This window comes from Dermacentor silvarum, chromosome 4 (assembly GCF_013339745.2).
Source record: "Dermacentor silvarum isolate Dsil-2018 chromosome 4, BIME_Dsil_1.4, whole genome shotgun sequence".
NCBI classification, from domain to species: domain Eukaryota; kingdom Metazoa; phylum Arthropoda; class Arachnida; order Ixodida; family Ixodidae; genus Dermacentor; species Dermacentor silvarum.
The window spans coordinates 137,876,395-137,897,667 of NC_051157.2; the positions used below are offsets into that span (position 1 = coordinate 137,876,395).

General features: G+C 45.9%; 1 protein-coding gene across 1 annotated transcript in view; it reads left to right on the plus strand.

Annotated features, from left to right (window-relative positions):
- The first annotated feature begins 1,331 nt into the window (after window positions 1-1,331).
- Window positions 1,332-21,273, plus strand: part of LOC119450657 (KICSTOR complex protein ITFG2-like) — a 41,619-nt gene continuing 21,677 nt past the window's right edge. The window contains exons 1-5 of the mRNA XM_037714169.2: window positions 1,332-1,511; window positions 5,678-5,773; window positions 15,835-15,876; window positions 16,618-16,683; window positions 18,239-18,320. Of these exons, the coding sequence (XP_037570097.2) occupies window positions 1,416-1,511; window positions 5,678-5,773; window positions 15,835-15,876; window positions 16,618-16,683; window positions 18,239-18,320 (382 nt within the window). The 5' untranslated portion in view covers window positions 1,332-1,415. The remainder of the gene's footprint in view (window positions 1,512-5,677; window positions 5,774-15,834; window positions 15,877-16,617; window positions 16,684-18,238; window positions 18,321-21,273) is intronic.

Sequence of the window (21,273 nt, forward strand, 5' to 3'; positions counted from 1 at the left end):
TACGCGAGTAAGGCGGAAACTTGAATAGAATGTTGTGCTGCAGTTTTTTTTTTTTTTTCAGTAACGATGCTTCCCGTAAATCTGAGTACCCGCCGCGGGGGCTCAGTTAGCTAAGGCGTTGCGCTGCTGAGGACGAGCTCGCGGAATCGAATCCCGGCTGCGGCGGCCGCATTTCGATGGAGGCGAAATGCAAGAAGCCCGTGTGCTTGCGTTGTAGTGGACGTTAATGAACCCCAGGTGGTCAAAATTAATCCGGAGCCCTGCACTACGGCGTGCCTTATAATCAGAACTGGTTTTGGCACGTAAAAAACCCCAAAAGAAGAACGAAATCTGAGTACAAGGTGCCGGATGGGGCAGATATGCTTTACTTGTTTGAAGCGGCAAGCAGGATCGAAGGTTACATATGTTTCTCCGTTTGCGTTCCGCAAGACCTACTGATGGAAAACTATATGCGGAACAATACACACGAGAGATACATGCTGCTTGAAGAACGAGAAAAATATTTGTTCTCCAAAGGGAACCGTACAATAACATAGTAGAATGAAAGCCGACACTGCGGCCGCAATGCACGGGCAATCACCGAGCGGCATTAAAAAATAAAATGAAGAGAAAGAAAGGCATTTGTTCTTAAGACATATATACATGTCATATTCGATTATGAACACCATTCGAGAGGTCTGAACGCAAATACCAGCGCGCGAAGTAGTGCGATTGACCCTGCCGAGCAGTATCGCCAGCAGTTTCCAACGGCGCGACCTTGATGCGGCCCAATTCAGTTCGATCGCAGCGCCGCCACAGTATTTTTCCACGTCGGGCGCCTCACTGCAAAGCATGCGCCGCCCCAGCCGCTCGTCCCACTCGACCATATTCTAGTACACTCTAGCCAAGGCATAGCCTCCTCTATAAGTTATAGAGGAGGCTATGGCCAAGGGATCGAAATTTCATGACTTGCACGAAGGCTCTAGTTCCACCACAGAACACCTACAACGTTTTGCCATATAATAAGATTCCGCTAGTACACTTTAGTTCGTCCTTTTATTAGAAAACGGTTATATAGTTTCGTTTCCTCGCGTGCATGCACAATGTGCACAAACCAGTTGAAACCGGGACTGCACTTTATACTTACCCGAAAGTCCTATGTCTCAATCATGCCGAAAGTAGAATAAATGACATGAAATCAATTCTCGACCACTGTGGTCTCAACTCAGCTCCGAAGTTTTCATCACGGGTTTCTATAATAAGGTATTTTTGTATACTGACCGGACCTTTTATGTACTACGTAGTACATGTTTTCTGCCGCCAGGGTGATTCAAAGTCTCCAATATGGCGGCTGCCAGCTGAGTTTGCAAGCCGCGCTGTTTGTTTTGCTTTTCGTTCACGAATATCTGTGCAAGGCCTTGCAGTTAGAATTCAAGATGAGAGCCGTTTCATTTCTAGATAAAGTAGAGTATGAATTTATCGGCAACTTTATGCAGCACGCAATCTGCCTGGGAGATGTCGACAATGACAAGGTGAGGCTTTTATCGTGTTTCCACATTTCTTCCAACCAATAAAGGCGTCGCCGTGCGTGGTGTCCAATCGAACCAGAGTTCATTGTCTCATTAAAGCATATTGAAAGGCACCATCTCAGCCTTATAAGTAGCGAACGTCTGAACAACTGTTATACAGGGAAGCCATCGTGGTTTCCGTGTTATTCCGGGTGGGTCCCGGTAGGGGAGGCGTGATACATCACGTTGCTTTGTGTCTTGCTTTACTGGCTGCTTATATTTAACATTTTTGCGAGTTAAATGTTCGTTCATTAGACGTGATAGAAAGAAAATCCTTCGGTAAAGGTTGTGTTTGCACAAAAACTTCTCAATGTGTTCATGTCATTTGCAATGTGTTGACACCACGTCGCGATATGCTGAGATCAGACATGTTACAGAAACAAAAAAGAAGAAAAAAAGAAGAAGTAAGCGATTACAATTGCTTCTTTCAAAAATATACTTGATGCATAGACCGCATGCAAGCGATCTTGCGCGCGACGCGATGGAGATGGCTGTCGCGTTCGCTCGTCGCCTACAAGTCGTAAGTATATTACCGCACGCGAGCGATGACATTGAGCTGCGTCTCCCCGGTGTTGCCGGTATGAGGGCAGCAAATACGCGCCGAAACTGGCGTGACGCGCGCTTTATTAATTTAAGTTGATGTGTTTTACGGTAAAGAGCAGCATAAATATTACTAAAGGTCTTGCACTAGGTTCTTACCCTTCCACGTATCAAAGTTTGCTCGTTCCGTGCGACAATCGGTAGTGCTTGACTGATGTATGTACATCCTGTTCCGGCTTCGCGCTATTGGCTAGTCGCTCATAGCACTTCTGGGCGACGAGCGACGAATTCTAGATTTCCAGAACCGAGCGATCGAGTGACAAGAACGAACGATCTGTTCGCGCGCGGCCTGTTTCGTTGCTCGAAGCCGTCGCTCGCGCACAAAATCGCAGTCATGCGGTTTGGGCTCAGTTACCAACTACAGCCCCACTAATGTAACTGAGCAATTACTAAAAAGTAATAAGTTATTTTACCGTTACTTTTCACCCTAATTTTATTAACATTGCTCACAGTAAATAGAACGAGCTGGACTGGCTCATTCCATGGGTCCTCTGCAGCCCTTCACACGTAGATTATTTTCACTAAAAATTGCTTTCCAAAGTTTTCTTCGCAGTCTTGCCTCGTTTTCTTGTGAAGACATTTGGCAATGACACTGAAAACACGATATGCGCGCCGCTGAAGATAAGTACTGCGCTGTAACGCACAAACACCTTTCTCACAAAATAGGATATGCTAATACACCAGCGTGATTAAAGACAGGGCATATCGATTCTCCGAATTATACTACAAAACATTGAACGCTTTCTGTGGTTTTTCCCAAAATACCGAGATGGAAAGGATGCGCGGCTTGAGAATCTGAAAAAGAATTACCTTCCACATGCGTGCCTGCTACACCTTGTGTTCCCAAAAGGGTCAGTTATAGCCTGCAAAGAGGCTTCAAACTTTCTTCTTGTATTCGTGAGAGAGAATGGTTTGATGTACACCCTTGCAATTTTTTAACACTATCACACGAGCATCGACCGCACGGCGTATTAGTGGTCTTGTAGTCGTGAGGGGCCCTCCTGAAGCAAACAGCGCAGCAGAATATATTAGAACTAGAATTTGCCTTGCACGACCGCACATAAAGTGGCCAATCTCGCCGTCCCTTGCCACTACAAGGCCGCTGACACGCCGTCCAGTCGACGATCGCATGATATTGTTAAAGAATTGCAAGGGTGTACGTGGGCTGACATACCGCAATAACATTGTAATGTTGTCAGGCAGAGCTATTGCCAGCCTTGGTCACCAGGCTGAGCCCCCTGTTGCTACAGCCCACCACCACAATATTGTAGTTAGTCCATGCCGCGATTCTTGAGGTCTGGGTTCTCTATGATGCGCAGCGCTTCATTGTTGTTCGGGCTTGGAGTAGGTGTTACCGAGAAGGCTAGTGAAAAACTGAAAAATCATGTACAGCTGATTTCCTGGCACCAATGTCCGAAGCGGCCGTCGCTTTTGAGCCATAGAAGCGCCGTTTCAATTTGTCGGCGAACATCTAGTGGGCCTCTCCACCAGCAGCCTTCAATCGGCATGCATTTATATTTAAACGACTAGTTGTAATGGATGCCAACAAATGTTCACGTTCCTTGAAAAGGTGGCCAAATCTGTAAGGTAATTTATTATAAAGCTGCTTATTATTCAGCTCTAAATATAATGGTCGTGGGTTAGAATTGCGGAATGGGTTATATGAGTTACGCATATATCAGACACATAAAAACAGTGTTCAACAGCCAAAAACTTCTGTGTCAGAGAAGTCATAGACTGCACTAAACGAAGACTTGAGCAGCATGGGTCGAACTTCCTAGAGAGAGGTGGGCAAATCTGAAAGCCTGCTATGTTCAGATGATCGAGGTGTAGCTGCGGAACACTGATTGTGGGAAGACGCTAACCCATGTACATGTTTTCATCTCATTCAGCCCCACTAAAGTAACTGAGCAATTACTAAAAAGTAATAAGTTATTTTACCGTTACTAAACTGCATAGTTCCCGTTAAATTTGCTGAAAAATGTAACTAGTTACATGGGGGTTATTGGTTACTCAAAAATGTAATTGACAAGTAAGTGAAAGAAACAAAAACAGATGATTGAAATTGATGCACAGTTATTGTGGATCTCGTAAGTTTTCTTCTGAACTTTAGCAGCCGCCAATTCTGTCCGCGTTTGATATAATTGCACAACCCAGCACAGGTTTTCATGGCTTAATAAAAAAAAAAGCTTTTACATTATATAAAAAAAATTGGTGTTTTACAAATGTCGTCTTAATAATAAATGAACAATTGTCACAGACGTAATGCTTCCAGCCCTGACACACCTTAGCGGTGTCTTGGCTCCTCGAGAAAGTCCGACTAGTACTAGAGGCCAGTGGTGTCCTTTAGAGGGGAGAGAGCGAGAGAGCAGTGCTGCTACACCTCCTCACTTTCTTAATGACTTTTTTACCCGCCGTGGTGGCGTAGTGGCTATTGCATTGCGCTACTAAGCTGGAGGGCGCAAGATCGAATCCTGGCTGCATTTCATGGGGGTGAAATGCAAAAACGCCCGTGTACCGTGCATTCGGTGCACATTAAAGATCCCCAGGTGGTCAAAATTTATCCGGAGTCCCTCACTACAGCGTGCCTCATAATCAAATCGTGGTGTTGGCTCGTAAAACCCTGGAGTTTAATTTAATTTAGTTTGATGACCTTTATTGAAGAACTTGGAAAAAACCTCATATATAAAAAGGGGACCTAAAGTAACGCGAATCTTTTTAGTGAAGGTAGAAGTGTAGCCAATACTGGTCCGTGCTGCTAGATGTATGTGCCTGCTGCACTATCGTCTCCATTATTTGACCAAGTACGTTCCTTATGTAAAGTTATGGTAAACTTTTGTGTGCTCGCAGAAATGCATTCTTTTGAGCCTTCATTGCTGTATGTGTTGCTTTTATAAAAGAATGGCGGACATTGAATAGCATTGCGTGTGTATGAAGCTCTGTTCTCTCTTGGGAAATGTTTTGACATCAAAGAGTTTATTCATGTTAAATGGCAAGGTCAGACAGTCAGCCGTCATTTTTTTTGTCGGAATGTCCAGGCGATTACGTGATGTAGTTTGCAGAAAATGCCCAAATCTGTGAAACTCAAGCGATTGACTTGGGCAACACGATGGTTTTGCTGCCCACAGAGCATTGCTGTGCTGCACTTCCTGACAAAATTTGAATGACGACACCTTATGTCACTCAGTCTAATCCCTGTCTTGCCCCTTGCGGCTTCTTATCTCCAAGTCTTCAAACCAGAGCTTAAAGGAAAGCGTTTTCAAGAAGTGCAGCAGATAAAAAGAATAGCAATGGAAGCACTGAAAGTTATTAGTTTGCGAGAGTTTCTGAACAGCTTTGAGCAATGGATAAAGCAGTGGGACATGTCCATTGTGTTTAAGAGAGAGTACTGTTAAAGTGATTATAGTTTTGGAATGTTTGAAGAAATGTGTGAACTAAGAAAACAAAAAATGAATTCTCATTACTTTGGGTCTTTCCTCGTATGTAGTGTTATTTATCTTTTTACAAACATTGCTGTCCTTTTTTTCTAGAACATTGAGCTGGTGGCCGGCAACCTTCAGGGGGACCTCGCTGTCTTCAAGTTCCAGCAACCCAGACCATGGGCTATGGCATCAAACTTGGGGGCGGTAAGACCCTTGCACAATTCACATCAGTTAAAGCGCAAAAAGCAAGCTCCATATAAACTGTGTGGCATATCACTATGTTCCTTCATGTAAAATGGTTTCAGCACATGCTTTGTATTTACAGTTAACTGCAATCAGTCCTAATGTGCTACAGTTCATTCCTGTTTCGGGTTATGTATTCTGTTTCTGTATTCACTATTAGTTATTGGTATTGTGGGAAAACGCCTCGGTCCCGCAGTCCACGGCAGCAGGCTCCAGCCTCGGCCGGCCACGCCCCAGGGCGTCCAGCCGCAGCTCACATGTCCCTCGCACCACTGCTCGCGCATCCGTCCTCTTCTTTGTCCACGGTTGGCTCCTATCCACTATTCACGTCAGCTTTCCCACACTGCCCCTCCCTCTGGGAGGGCGTTGACGGTACTGGCTGGCAACATGGCGGTGGAACCCGGCGTCACGGACGATGAGAGATGCCGTGTCGCCATGGGCGATGACACTACGCGCTCGCTGAGCACGGCCACGAACACAACAAAAGACACACACACACCGCTGCTCCGCGTTGCAAAATCACTCGCGCACGTCGTCACAGCACACTGCAAGGCACAAAACGAGGAGAAGTGACGAGTCGGCGGCGGGTGGTGTAATTGGTCGTCGGCACAATGGGTGCAAGCATTCGCTAGCACCATTCCTGCACTGGCCCACGATGGCTGGCAGCGACGGCATGACACTCCTACCGGCGGGTGAACGTTGGAGACTGATAATGCATTGAACGAGGATCGGCGGAGCCATCAAGGCCGAGTCACCGAGGTCTTCCAGGAACCCGCAGGCCCTAAACCTGACTGGCTTCCATTACGGACTCCTCGCGAAGATTGAGCAGAACCAGGTGGTGCAGCCTCGGAGTTGAGGTCTTGGAGGAACCAAAGGGCCTAAACCATTTTGAGGTTTTGCAGGAACCGAAAGGCCCTAAACCGTCCCCTGGCGCACACCTAGTCTGGTTTTCTTCTCCGACCTCGGTCTGGGACTAGTGCACGCAGCAGGTTGCCGGAGGGAGCCGCCGCCCGCTCAATGCCTTGCCACCAGAGACCACACCGCACCGCAGCAGAGAACCCGAGAACCACGCACTGAGGGACGGAGCTGCTCTTGGAGGTGGTGTTGGCGTGATTGCGCGCATGATGTCACCTGCGCTGGCGATGCCCTTCTCGAACGGCGGCGCCAGGAGCTGCAGCAGCATAGAAGACCACACTACTACCAGGACCTACGCCAGGCTCGATGACAGCGACGGAGGAGGAACCGGTGGAATCGCACGTCATTGAACGCCAGAGGTGCATCTGGCACCACGGCAATGGCCACGCGCCATGGCCAGGTAGGATTCGCTACTAGCCGTGGAACGAGTACCTCCAGCCTTCCCCACGACCATGGTCTATCTCGGAACGCAGCCGGGGCCCCACGCTATGGGCGCCAATGTAGGAAAACTCCTCGGTCCCGCACTCCACGGCAGCAGGCTCCAGCCTCGGCCGCGCGCCAGAGCGTACAGCCATGATACGGATGATAGAAAGGACACAGGCAATGGTGCGCTTGTCTGTGTCAGTTCTGTCGTACGTGTCCTAATTAGTGTGCTACTGTTTTGGTCTAAGCCATGCATCAACTAGCCTGGCAGTCAGAGTCGAACCGAAACTTTTTTCGTTCCGGTTTTCATTTTGGTTATGTCCAGTCAATACCTGACATATCCCACATACCCGGCATTGAGCGGATATGTTTCCACACTGGCGATCATTGATAGCCATGCTAAGTACCTTGATGCACATGTATAACGGTCTCTGAAAAGTCTTTCACTTCAGGGTGTCATCGGATCATAAGTTGCTCGACGTATACCCGGCCAGTAACACTTTTTCACTGTACGGCCTGTAGTCAATTGACGCTAAAGAAGAGATCAGTGCCTGCGGTTTACAGTCATACCCTGGACAAGCAACAAGTATATGTGCTTCACTGTCTCGGGTATTTTGCACGCATCACAGTCTGGTGAATGTACATGTAGGATGCATTGCAAATATTGTCACGTTAATGCAACGCCTATGTACCTATGTAGTAGCAGCAACGGTGCTGCTACTATTAAAAGCACGAGGAAGATGGTGTGTATTTACAAACGAGGTAGTAGAGTTGAGCCACAAAAGAAGGCAATGCATGGATGAAAAGCTCAGGAAAAGGTGGCCAATCTAAACCGAAAACCCTTATTTTTTCCTTTTGGTTCGCTCTGGAGTGAAAAAAATTTTAGCGTTCTGGTTCAGTTCCAGTGCGAGCAAAAATAGCGTTTTCTTACGGTTTTTGGCTTTTGGTTCAGTTCCGGTTCGATACCCTGCTGGCAGTGTGTTTTGGTCTTTACGTGTTTCATTAAGCTACTAGTTATGCTGTTTCCATACTGGCACTTGATACGTACATTAGTTTCACGGAATGTCTTGCTGAGAACACTGACAGGCACACTGCTGTATACTCCCGGAACTGGCCTTTGAAAACTTACTATTAGGAACAAGCAACTTGCAAAGCGCAATTTTAATAAAATGCTTTCATTCCCTGCATCTCATTTGTATCGTGCGTCATAATCAAATCATGGTTTTGCAACGTAAAACCCTAGAATTCATTCTCATTTGTACGACTATGTTTCATGTGTTGCCTTCAGTGTCATTAGGTGCCTTATAGGGTCCCTGGAACACTCTTTATCAAATTCGGGAAATGCAGTTGAAGTTAAACTGAACTACTTCAGCAATACCTTGCAGCAAAAAGTACTTCAATACGTTCAACAGAAGAGGAGTTACTGGCATTCAAAGATTATCTTTGATGTCCTTCGCGGTGCTCCTGCTCCTTCTTTGATGCCTTGCAATGCAAAAGCTACGGCGGAGTGAGGTGCACCCACAGCGCTCCGCCTCCTGAAATTTTGATTTGGATGTTCACGTAGACGCTACTATTTCTGATTTTGGTGCCTACGATGTGCCGAATGCAGTTCTCCTCAACGAGCAGGCTCATCGCGGCAGCCGCGGTATCTCCGTTATGTAGCAGACCGCAGCTACATGCAACTGTAGTGCGTATGCGCAGCGTTTGCTTTATGCACGACAGGGTTGGAGCTTGCGCTCACGCTCGTATGCTCCAGTCTGGCTGGACTGTGTGGTGCGGACCAGCTTTGTCCTGCACCAGCTTTACCAAAGAATAGTAAGCACATCCAACTTGTGCATTTTTAAGCGCTGTCAATAGCTCAATGCGAAGCAGTGTCTGCCAAGGTGTCTAGCCAGGAGCGGCCAGGAGTGAGCGGGCACGTGGGGTCTGACCTTAAGTTTAGTGGTGTTCGAGGCAAGTTGAGTGTTCAAAACTAATCGAAATTAGCGAGACCCAACGGCTACAACACCGATAAGCAGGGTGGCCAAAGTTTAATTTTTACGCAGGTGGCTGTGGCTGAGTGTGAGCAGACGATTGCCGGCTTCTTCCGGAAGTACGTGATTCTTATAGAAATTTGGAAGCAGATTTTCATTTACTTCACGCTGTTTGTTAAACTGATCAATAAATACATTGTAGACCGCTTATAACGTAAGTCGCCGGAGTCGCGAATATCTGCACTATAAGCGGTACCGCACTATAAACAAAACAACGATGTTCAAGCCCTGCACGTATGCAAAACATGTAGACCAAGCATGTAGACACGCTTTGTACTATCGCGTGCACATCGCAATTACATTTTCGCCAGTGAGCTGGCGAAAACATAATCTCAATGTAGCCGGTGCTCTTCAAGCTCGACAGCTTTGCACCGAGTCAAAACGAAACAGCTGTTTGCCGCAACCGCTGCGGAAAAAAAACGTGATGGTTATCGACGCGATTATGAAAGGCGACTTTGCGGTGCTGAAGGCATGCGCCCCACGCATGCACCGAGTCGTCCCGTCGCTGCAACAACTGGCCGTCGAAACCGCGCTCGCTATCTATGCGATCATCAATGGCGACTACGCAGTTTTTTAGGCACGCGGCCGACGCGCATACCGAGTAAAACGAAACTACTGTTCGCCGCAACCACTGCGGAGAAGACCGCGGCTGCTATCGACGCGATCGTGAATGACGACTACACAGTTATGAAAGCCCGTGGCCAACGCGGTGTTATGCGCTGCGGTAAACGCAAGAATACAGGCTTTAAAGACACAAATAGGCTCGAAGCGTTCTGGCGTTGCTGTCATTCACGTACGATTTCTGAAAAACTGATGGCTGTGGCGATGCGGACTCCGCCGCTTCGTTTCTGTTGGACGCTAGCGCCGTTCTTGCTCTTTTGCGTCGCACATTTGCGGCGCTCCTCGCTCACCGAGCTCCGACTGTAGTCTGAATTAACCGATGTGCAGCCAAATAAGTCCGAATTAACGAGAGTTTGATTGCATTGAATAATGCATACGCCGGCCGGGAGCACGGACCTTGTTGAGAAGCGTGCTCGCTGCCGCCCTTGTCGGCGAGATTTTCCCAAGCCGCATTATAACCGGTATTTCGCCTCACGCGGCTGCACTGTAAGCGGTATGCGTATACATGGAGTGCTATGGGAAAATTAACGGGAGTCTGAAAAGACCATACTATATCCGGTCCTGCACTATAAGCGGTTACGTTATAAGTGGTCTATACTTGTATACACCGTAGCAGTAGGAAGAAGCACCCTGATCCAAATACCCTTCTTGATTCATGTCAGCTATCAGCCAGTAGCAGCCGTGTATGGGAATCTTGCATGTGATGACATATGTAAGCCAACGGCAGCGTTGAAGCGGGTGAGGAGAATGCCTTGCTTGAAAAGAGAGTGTTTGAGAACTATGTGACTTGCGCACCACTTGTGAGCTCCACACGCCTGTACACAACTGCAAAATTTGGCTGAGATATTCACAGCAGCGTACACTATCTGCAGACTGCATTTTTTCATCAAGCCTGACGAATGGTTCAGGACCCCTTTAAAACCTCTGCCACTGTCAAGAGCACTGCTGGCTAACAGCTTCATAGCTGGGGTGTGCTTATGTGCACATAGAGGAGGTTAGCTGCCGTGTATTGTCATTATTCGAGCAGAGCTTGTGACATATGAAGGTTGTCGATTGAGGCTGCACTTCATGTTGGGGGGGGTCTTCTGCTTTCTCCTACTTTATGCGAAGTCTGATCAGGAATGTAGAGTTTGTCTCCTCATCTTAATAAAAGCACTTTCATTATAGAGCTTTAGATTGTGTGTGTTATCAGTTATCAGAGAATCCCGTATTATCAGAGATTGGAACGGCAATAACAAGGTTAGCAGTGAGATCTTGGGACGCTTTGTCCAGTAAAAACACATTAGAAACGTTGTGTTGCATGGGTGTTCTCATTGACGGAAAATAATGTACACGAAAAAAACAAAAACAAAAAAAAAACTGACTGTTGATTACGTCTCTGCCGGTACTTTACACCAGCAGCTCAGTAAAATATGGTTGGTTACTGCAATACTCGAATCTAGGCCGACTCCGATTCTAAGCCGACCCCCCAAAAGTTCGAAGTCCGAAAAAAAAAAAAAAAAAACTTACCTCGAATGTAGGCCGAACGAAAAAGCGAGGACAGCATTCGCAAAATGAAACAGCATTTATTAAATTTGAACATGCCGAGCTCATTCTCGTCGCTATCTTGCTTACTGCTGACATCTTCAAACAGTGCGCTATATTCAGTACCACCCAGCGCATTAGAGATGCTGCATTTTTGGAAAGAGCGCACGTTGCGGCGCACGCAAAAACCATCTCCCGTGGCCCCCTCCAACGACAGACCGATGCCGAAGTTCGGCCCGGTTTGAACGTTTGACGATGCCTCTACGGCTAGCACAACTACCGCATTTACTCGATTCTCACGCTTCCTCGATTGTAACGCGCACCCGTTTTCCGTGAGGAAAAATTTGGAAAAATAGATTTCCTCCCGATGCACTGATGTTGCGATGAATAAAAAAAGTCGCAGTTTCGCCCGAAAGGCGATGCATCGAATTCGGTAGCAAATTAGTGGACCGCTATTAACAAGCACGGTGTCACGCGCGCTCAAGCAAACATGAACACACCTCGCTCGTTGACCGCGGAAACGAACTGTCAAAACGCTGGAGATGAAGCGCGCCTTCGTGCTAGCATGCCTCTCGCTTCAACGCGGCGAAAACACGGCGCGCGGCGGACTTTACCAGTCGCAGATTGCTTTCAAGATAGGGCCAAGCCTGATCGTATCGCCGGAGTGGATCGTTGCAGATTACGTCCTGCTTCGGTCCACTGAAACCGTTCCGCATTGCTTTGCTGGCGAAAATCCTCTCCTTCTGTTTGCGCCAGTCCCGCTCGCAAGTTTCGGATTCTCCGAACGCCCGTGATGCGGCCCGATTTCCGTCCGTCTCCGCACAGATGATCACTTTCCTTTTAAATGCGGCATCATGATGAACTCGGTACTTCATGCTGATAGATAGAGCAGACGCTGAGAACGTGAAGACAGACGGTAGACTATTGCCTAAGCACGTGTACTGCAGCACACGGAGGAAGCTTCCGCATGCTACGGCCATTTTGAAATGCCGGCGCAGATTTAGGGTCGTGTTGAAAGTGCTCGTTAGATTCGAGTAAATACAGTATTCGTTTAGAAAGCGGCACCGCCCATTTGGTGCCATTACGATAACGCCACACCGCGCGCCGATGCTGCACCATACCGATACTACAGTGTACTAGAAGGGGGCAGTGGGCTTACTCAGCCGCTCCTCTGACGCAGTCAGCGTCGCATCCAAGAGGTGGCGCCACTGGCAACTTCAATGGAAGCCTTGCTTGCAGAAGCTTTGATTTTCCTTGCGTTTCTGGCGGTTCAGTTCGAAGCAGTTCACACTCTTATTTGTTTTTAGTTTTGGCGTACTTGACAGTCTTTACATATCTTGAGCAAGCACTATATTTGTTTATGCCACATGATATTTGCCATATTAGAACCTTGTGGAAAAGGAAGACGGCAGCTCTTGGGCAATTCTCTGCCTATCCTAACTCTTAGACGTTTTGTGCAAAGAGCTCGTCGCTGACGGATGTTGCTTATGCGGAAGGGGCCTTCGAATTTTTCGAATTATCGGGCAATCGTAAAAAAAAATTGAAAACGGTTTCATGCCGTGTCGACCTAATGTAAAATTTTGTCAGACAGAAAACAGTGCGTGCATACTTCCCAGCTGGGCTCAAAAAAAAAATAAATAAAAAAAAAATCAGGCATGCTAATTAGGTTTGTGCCTTTGCTTAGCCAAAATGAATATGTATATATGGCTTAAATATTTCATTGTTCCACTTTAGTTGTTCCATGCTTCACAGTAGCCTTCTGCGTTTATTATTAACCATCATTACGCCGGCACACATTTGTTAAATCAAATCAGGTTTGTTTTTTCCATAAAGAAATGGAGGGAGGCCTGAACAAAAAGTGAAAACTAGTTCACGTGACAAAGGCTCCGGCCTATGCTCATGTACAGTTATATAAGGGTAAGCAAAATGAAGTTAACAGGGCTGTTGCTGACACAAAACTTTTATTTGCAAGAAGTACAGCAAGCCATTGTTTCATGCACTTCAACTCATGTGCAATGGTTCAACTTCAGTTGCTTGGCCCTCTGCCGCTTTCCTGCCTTGTTACAGTTAATTCCTTTCACATAAGAATGCAGACATGTGACAATGTAAAAACTAATTATTTTAGCTGTGAGGCTAAGAGCGTGCACATTGCAGCCAACTTCGAGGGAAAGCTTACTCTTAACAACTTCCAGCATATCCATAACGCTGTCAGAGTGTAGCTCACTCTGAGAGAAGCCTTCTGTGAAAAGATCCTCTAGAATTTTCACAAAGCCGTACAGCTGACTGGAGGGATAAAGGAGAGGCCTCCTTGGTCACAGAAGTTTGTTAGCCGGGCAAGTTGAAAACTTTCGCCTGGTGGCGTCATAGTGAGCAGCTTTCTGCATTCTTGGCATTTTGTGCTGGAAAGGACAATACACTTCCGCGCAACATAGCCCGCAATGTGGTAAGTGAGCCTCGAGTCGCTTCTGGCCACGTGCTGGTTATGGTCGTTTGAAACCCGCAGGCCTGTGCAATGCTGGGGTACCACGTTGGTTCTTTATTCTATGGTAGCGCTAGCAGCAGTTTGACTGCACTCATTTCTGTGACCTGATGCTTCGAGAGAGTCAACTTCCAGTAAGGAGGCCAGTGTACCTTCTTCGCAGTTTCCTTCACTAACTGACCTAACTAGACCATAAAAAGAAAAACAATTCACAGTGATCAGGAACTACGTTGGAGTTGAGCACAAAACGTGGCTCGTAATGGAGCTCGCATACTGCGCTCGTGTCGTCCAGGGGAGGTTCTATGGAGATTCTTTTCCCGCTCTTTCCGCCTATTTTTATTCTTCGGGACGCCAAACAAGGACAACTTCGGCCCATCCTTCACATAAACATAGCCTGTTTGGCACCCAGGCGCGTAACAGTGGTTTTGTCGATGCCGCGGCATGGCTCAGTTACTGCAAGGCATACTAATCTCGTGCAGGTTATGTGCGAAAAAAACACTGAAGGAAAAAAAAAAAAAACCCCACGCGACACGTCCACAGGAAAAAAAAACGCAGCTCAGCAACTCCAACTAATATGATCGGGCACTGGGCGGGCACTAGGCAGCTGCGCCGTCGCACCCACGTTCCATTGAAACCGACGCCAGCGCCGCCGCTCGGGCTATTGGAGAAGCTCATATTTGTGACATTCGTGGAGCCGCCGCATCGCATAGCCTCCGCCAGAGAGTAAGCCCACTGCCCCCTTCTAGTACACTGTACCGATACTACCGATACGACGCAGGTCAAAATGGCGACGTCGCTCGCCAGCTGGCTACTGGCGCGGCTAGTAGCGGCTGCGATACTGACATTTCTAGATGGCGCTAATTATGCACCATATTTTTCAGTTAAAAACTGGCGCGTTTTTTAAAATCCTCGAATCTAAGCCGACCCTAGAGTTTCGTGTGTGATTATTTGAAAAAAACTATCGGCCTAGATTCGAATAAATACGGTAATAACTCCATATCCTCTCTGGTTTAACCCTGAATCACAAGCTGGCACCAAAAACACAGCTGCTCACTTCTACCTTCTCGAGCAACCTGGTATTCCATGAATGGTAATAGGATTACGGGCAAGCCTAAACTCTTACCCTTCACTTACCTTAGCTTCACAAACTGTCAGGGGAGTTGGTCTGGGGAGTTGCCATACTGAGAGTTAATTTCTTTGTCCCTTCTCCAGAAGTCGGTCGTTATTTCGGGATTGTCAACTGTTATGTGTAAGCTTTACCTTAAAGAGTCCCTCACCAGGTTTGGCCATTTTAAACAGACAAGCCCAGGGCATACTTTACGTGCTCCCAATCATGTCTGCAAAGTATTACAGTGCGGCGTGCCGTGAAAACAGCTGCAATTTTAAACCAAACGCCTTGTGCCCTCCTTCTCGAGAAAGCACCGCTCCCAGCCATAGAGTCGAGGTAACGTGCAGAAATGCCATGACGTAAAATGCAGTCCTAGCAACGTCACTCACCATAACACGTTACTTCAATAAATCGTCCATTGTGGAACACGCAACGCTGCCATCAAAAATGTGCCGTGCAGCAAAAAAAAAAAAAAAGGAGGAGAAGAAAGAAAAAGCAGGCAGGGCTGGTCATCCTAACTCGACGCAGTCCCTCAGCTCCTGTATGGGAGACAGAAAGGAAGAAATGTCGCTTGCGTACGCTACTCGAGGCAAAGGGAAAGAGGGCCTGTGTCACCATACCTCCTGGTGGTATGGTTACAGGGCATTCGGTTTCTTCTATCTCCTCAAATAATAAACCAAATTGGAAAATTATTTTGCTAGAACAATCCCGAGACGACATTTTAGAACTTGCAGTGTACTAACTAAAATTTGCTATGGTGCCTGGTGAGGGACCCTTTAACCCCCATCTAGCTGAGCTTGTCACATGGTGTAAATGCTGCAGCCTGCTAATGTGAGCCTCTGATCTCAACTATGGACAGTTAAGGAAATTCATTTTTCAAACAAATCAATGCCTGATAAACATTCTCTCTTGACTGCAGGTGGCAACTGTGATTGTTGGCGACATCCTGAATGATTCTCAGGTGAGGTGAAGCTTGACTCTAACAATGCTGAAAATCACGTGCATCTTACCCACCTAACCTACATACATTGCACAGAGTCTGTCACTTGCAGACTGTGTGCCTACTGAACTGTATAATTAGGAAATCCTGTAGGGTACTACAACTCGTCTGAGGCTAGCGTAGTGAAAGCATGTTGATACTAGAGAGTTACATCACTTTTATATCCTGCAGCCACTGCAATCTCATGGGCCGGAATAACGAAAGAATTACAGTTCAACTCCTTTCTGCGCTTCAGTGCCACTTTGCCACTGCTGTAATCAAGAGCAGCCAGTCAGTGCAGCAGCTGTTATAAAAAAAGAAAAAAAAAAGATTGATTCAAAAGAAAAGACCTGGAGCCTAAACGGGCTTTTAGGTTGTTCAGAGTTTTGTCTGAAGCATTTCAGTAGTTTATTTCTTGGCACATAATTGGGATAAAAAACATTAGCAACATCTATCCTTTGTTCTTTAACGCCAAGTCCGCCCCATCGTCATAGACTAGGGTATGAGCCACAGCGTTCATAGCCGTGGCGCATTAATTTCAGGACTTATATTTTAGTTTTTCAGTGGCTGCACTGTCTTAATAGTGGAATAGCTTTGCTCTAAAAAATTAGCATTTGTTGCTCTGTCAGTGCTTTTCTCAAGGCTTGGTTAGTGAAACTAGTGCCAGTGTAGTTGAAGTCTCTTATTCTATTATTTCTCTCTTTTTTCTTTCTTTCTCAACAGAACAAGTTTCTCAGCATCAGCTGTGATGGCTGGTGCCACATGTTCAGTCTGCCGGCAGATGCAAGCGTGAGTTGGGTTTCGATCAACCTGCAGCTCTTACGGCACATTCATTGTGCTGCTGCAGTGTTGTAATCTTTTTTTAAAAATAATTTTTATTAAACACCTTGCTGGGATTTTTGAGGCACAGCCAAAAGGCCTGTATAAGGCTCGACTAGTCTATGTCCCATAAACATGGCATACAGTGCTAGCAAGCATACATAGTGTGAAAGGAAAACAAGTATAGTAATGGAGTAGAAAATCAAGAACAGCTGTCAAGCGTACAGGATGCACAAGAGAGCAAAATACGGCAATTGTAGTAAAAAGCCAGAAATTATAGCAGTCCCACGCCTCGTACACTCAAATGTGTATACAGTCAAAAATCAATTTTTCGGACATGCCGGATGATTCGGACGCCTTTGCAGCACCGCCACGTACCCCATAGAGCCAACGTATAAGGACGTCTAAAATTTCAGTCGCTGAGACCCTTCGCCGTCTGATTTTTCGGACTTCTTGCCGTGATCACAGGTCCGAAGTGGTATTAATTGAAGCTGTAGTACAGTGGAATCTCGTTGATATGATTCTGCATAATACATTTCTTTTTCTTTTCCCGGCCAACGTAACATAGGAGCATTGTATTTTCATACGGCTATCGCAATTGCGTTTTCACATGAAATTGGATAATACTACTGCAGAAGTGGGCTTTTACTGGTTATACAACTCGTAACTTTATTTTCTAGTGCACTAAATAACATAAATAATAAATAACTAAATAACATTCCAACGACCCACAAACAACGTGTTGAGCCCCAGCCACTCTGGAGAAAAAAATGCACACAGCGCACTGCCGGAGGTAAGGCGCCGCTGCTCAGTTGAGTGAGGAAACGGCGGCTTCTTTTTTTAACATCCAGAGTACCTCTTTTACAGACACTGAAAAGAAGAAAGTTCAGTGCAATCTGACAAGCCATTTCAACATTGCTAAATAAAAGTGCGTTGGCTGCGATTCATGTGGTGTTAAGTAATGCTGCTAGTGCATTGTAGAAGTACTGTAGGATCACTACAGTTGGGGACTACACATACATTGCAGCTGAATTGCAATTGGGTGGAGCGTACTTATAATTTGAGCCAGTAAGAGCATGCCCGAGTCGAACATTCTGCCACTTGCGGGAGTAGTCGAAGGCCTGAAGGTAAAACACATAAGTGCAGTTTTTGCTGCAAATGTTAGCACACAAGGTGTACACATGCAAAACTCTTGCCAAAAAGGCTGCAGCAGATGTGCATGCCAACAGTGCGAAGTTGTAGAAGCTCTACATGACTGGAGCTACATTGAATTGGGTCATGCTGCCTATGAGAAAGTGAGAGCACCTTCAAGTGCTGCGAGCTGAAGTACACTGCTCTGAAGGAACCGGCTGAATGTGCGTGGAGCATTCGATTACAATTACTCAAATGTGAAGCTTGTCGCAAGAGGTGCTCGAAAGTGGCTAGTAGAATGTGCTTTTCGATTTTCTTCGCTTCCTTTCCTCTGACTCGACTCCGAAAATGATCACTATCCTTTACACATTCTTATTTGATCATTCCTTTAAAGGATGAAGACAGGAAGCAGCTGCAGCCTTTCCACACTCAGCGGTTACCTGCAAACACAAAGATGGCCCTGCTGGCTGATATCAGTGAGTTGTCCCTCTTTCAGTAACTTTTTAAAGATAGCACCAGGCCAGATAGCAAATTTTGGTTATATGCTCAAAGTTGTTAAGCGCCCTCTAAGGAGTGTACTGCCTAAGGAGAATTTTTCAAATCAGTTCATTAATAACAGAGCTAGAAATATTTGAAGTGCTACGAACCCATTTCAAGAGGTTAGTGTAACCTCCCAACATAGACACTCTCTCCAGTTTTCGCCCGTTTAATCTCGACAAATGAAATTGCTTCCCTGCATTCTCCCATACCGGAGCCGAAGGATCACGTGACGGACACGTCACAGGCCCTGCCTTCGGTTTCTTTTTTTTATCATGTTTTTGCTGAGGGGTGCACTTTTGGTTACAGTCTCCATTAAATGAGCTTCCTTTAATTTGAACATAATTTGGGCCCGTTTGAGTTTGATGTATTGAGATTTGACTGTAATTGCAGCAGCCGAAAGCCATAGAGTTTCTCACTATAACACCTAGAGGGTAATCTGGTGCCACCGTCTATGCAAGTTTCTCAAGTTCTTCTTTATCACATTATGAAACATTGGAAATAAATATGCAGTAGAAGTTGAGAAAATCGTATTTTTCTGGAGTGCTGTTGCACCGTGGATCGCATGACTTTCTGTTTACACAGTGCTGCCATTTTGATACAGCCGTAAAAAGGAGAGGTGGGAGCTTCAGTTAGTTGCAACGCTATATGTTTCCATTCAAAATACAAAAGCAACAGATGCAAGCAAGTACAAACTCTAAAGGCCGTTTCACATGGTGCGATCTTCTACTGCGATTATCGCACCGGAAGTGCGATTTCCGTCGCATGCGACGAAAATCGCAGTCGCAGGGCCGATTCTGCGATTTTCGGCTGCGACCAACCGGTTGGTCGCAGCGTCGCAACGTCGCAGCAATCGCAGCGATTTTTCCGTCGAAATTGCGCCGAGAGGTATTTCGCGGTCTGTTTTGGAAAATGGCGGCGGTCGCTCAACGCAACGTTTATAGATACTTTTTTGTCTATAAATATTGGATCAACAAGCCTCGAACAGTGCAACTAATTGAGTGGAGCCTTGGATTGCGCAAACGGTACGTAACATCAGCACCGACACGCGAACAGTGCAGATAAAAACTCGTAGGTCAGATTCGGTTCTGTGATTTCTACGAGTTTGTTGACACGCTACGTTGCTAATCTGGCGACGCTGTTTTTTAGGTTGGCTTCGGGTGCTGATAGTACGTACTTTTGCGTGATTTTCCGTTATTCACACGCGCTGCGAGTTGGTAAATACTACGAGGTGTCCCTCACGGGAAGGCATGGCCTTCGGATGTCGTCCCAATTTTCTGGTTCTGGAGACAACTCGCGATATACGAAAACGCCACAGTTTTATCGCGGTATGCTTTTACGGACGGAACAATTTAAAGAATATGCAACTACGAACAAATGCTGTGGTCAATAGGTCACGCTATACGCGCGACCATTTATTTGCAGTCGGTTGGTTAGGGCTTTCATGCGCATTTTCCCAATGAATTATCTCATTTCAAGGTTCTGTTACTTCCGCTGCGAGACGCAAAGCGAACGTGCAAACTGGATATCGTAATGAATGTTCTACAATAGCATATTTCACGCTTTGACTGGGAATAAGCAGTATTGCCAATTTATTTTCGAAGCAATATTTAAACAGTTTTTTTTCTAATTTTTCTGATGCATCATTTTTATCCTGAATAAAAAAACCAATAAACCTTCAGTGTGTTGCAGACTTTGTATCCTTACTGCATCTGTATTAACCCTCACATTAAAAGGTAATTGCACATTTCGCTTACTTCAGTGCATCGAATTACTTTTGTTTATGCTGGTTGTAACATATTGCAGTACTCTAAGAAACTACATAGCCATAAACATCCTTGCCTTTTCTTGCTTCTCTGTCTCTACTTCCTGTAAAACACATGCAATATGCGAAAAGCAGGCGAACACCTTGTTTTTATAAGCAGTAGATAACTCATTAAACAAAAGCAGATCAAAATTGTGCAGTGAAGTCAGCCGGTTGCATTCCTTCGTATGAATGATAGTATCTTTTCAAGTGTGGGTGGGTCTTGCATGTCCACAGCTCATAAAGTGCAGACTCATCACGAGGCGTAGGTATAGCCCATCAAGATGGAGGCAATGTTGCTAATGAGTCTGCACTTACATGTATTACTGCATAAACTCGTATAACCATATCCCATCATTAATCAATCGAGCTTGCTCAGTCATATTCACCAAAATTCTACTTATCCGAGCTTGCTCTGACTCATATTCACCAAAATTGTACTTGGCCGAGCTTGATCTGACTAATATTCACAAAGATTCTACTCAGGCAAGTTTGCACCGAGTCATATTCACCAAATATCTACTTAGCCAAGCTTTCTCCGTCTTATATTCATCAAAATTCTACTCGGGTGAGCTTGCACTGAGTCATATTCACCAAAAATCTACTTGCCGAGCTTGCTTTGACTCATATTCACTAAAATTATACTTGGATCAGCTTTCCCCGACTACCGCATGACAATATTCACTAAAAGTTTACTCAACTGAGCTTGCTCTTACTCGTATTCACCAAAATTCTACTCAGTCAGGCTGAAACGAACTCAGACTCATGGTTAGTTCGAAGTCTTAGTGAGCCAACGTTTGAGTGAGTTCACCGTGCTATGTATACATTACATTATGTGACCTGTGCGGTGAATAAGCAAACATTGTCTATGAGTACGTGTTGCATCGGGTGAAATAAGGATAACTGTAAACACTGCAGTTAGTTTTCTAGAGTTCAACTGACCGTTGCGTGAAAGCTTCGCCTCATGTCGATTCAAGCAAGTGCATTGGATCTGCATCATATTTTTTGCCAATCCTGCTGTCTGTCCTAACCATTACTGGGTGGCCACATTTTGTACATTTCAACACAAAGTTTAATAAATGACTGTA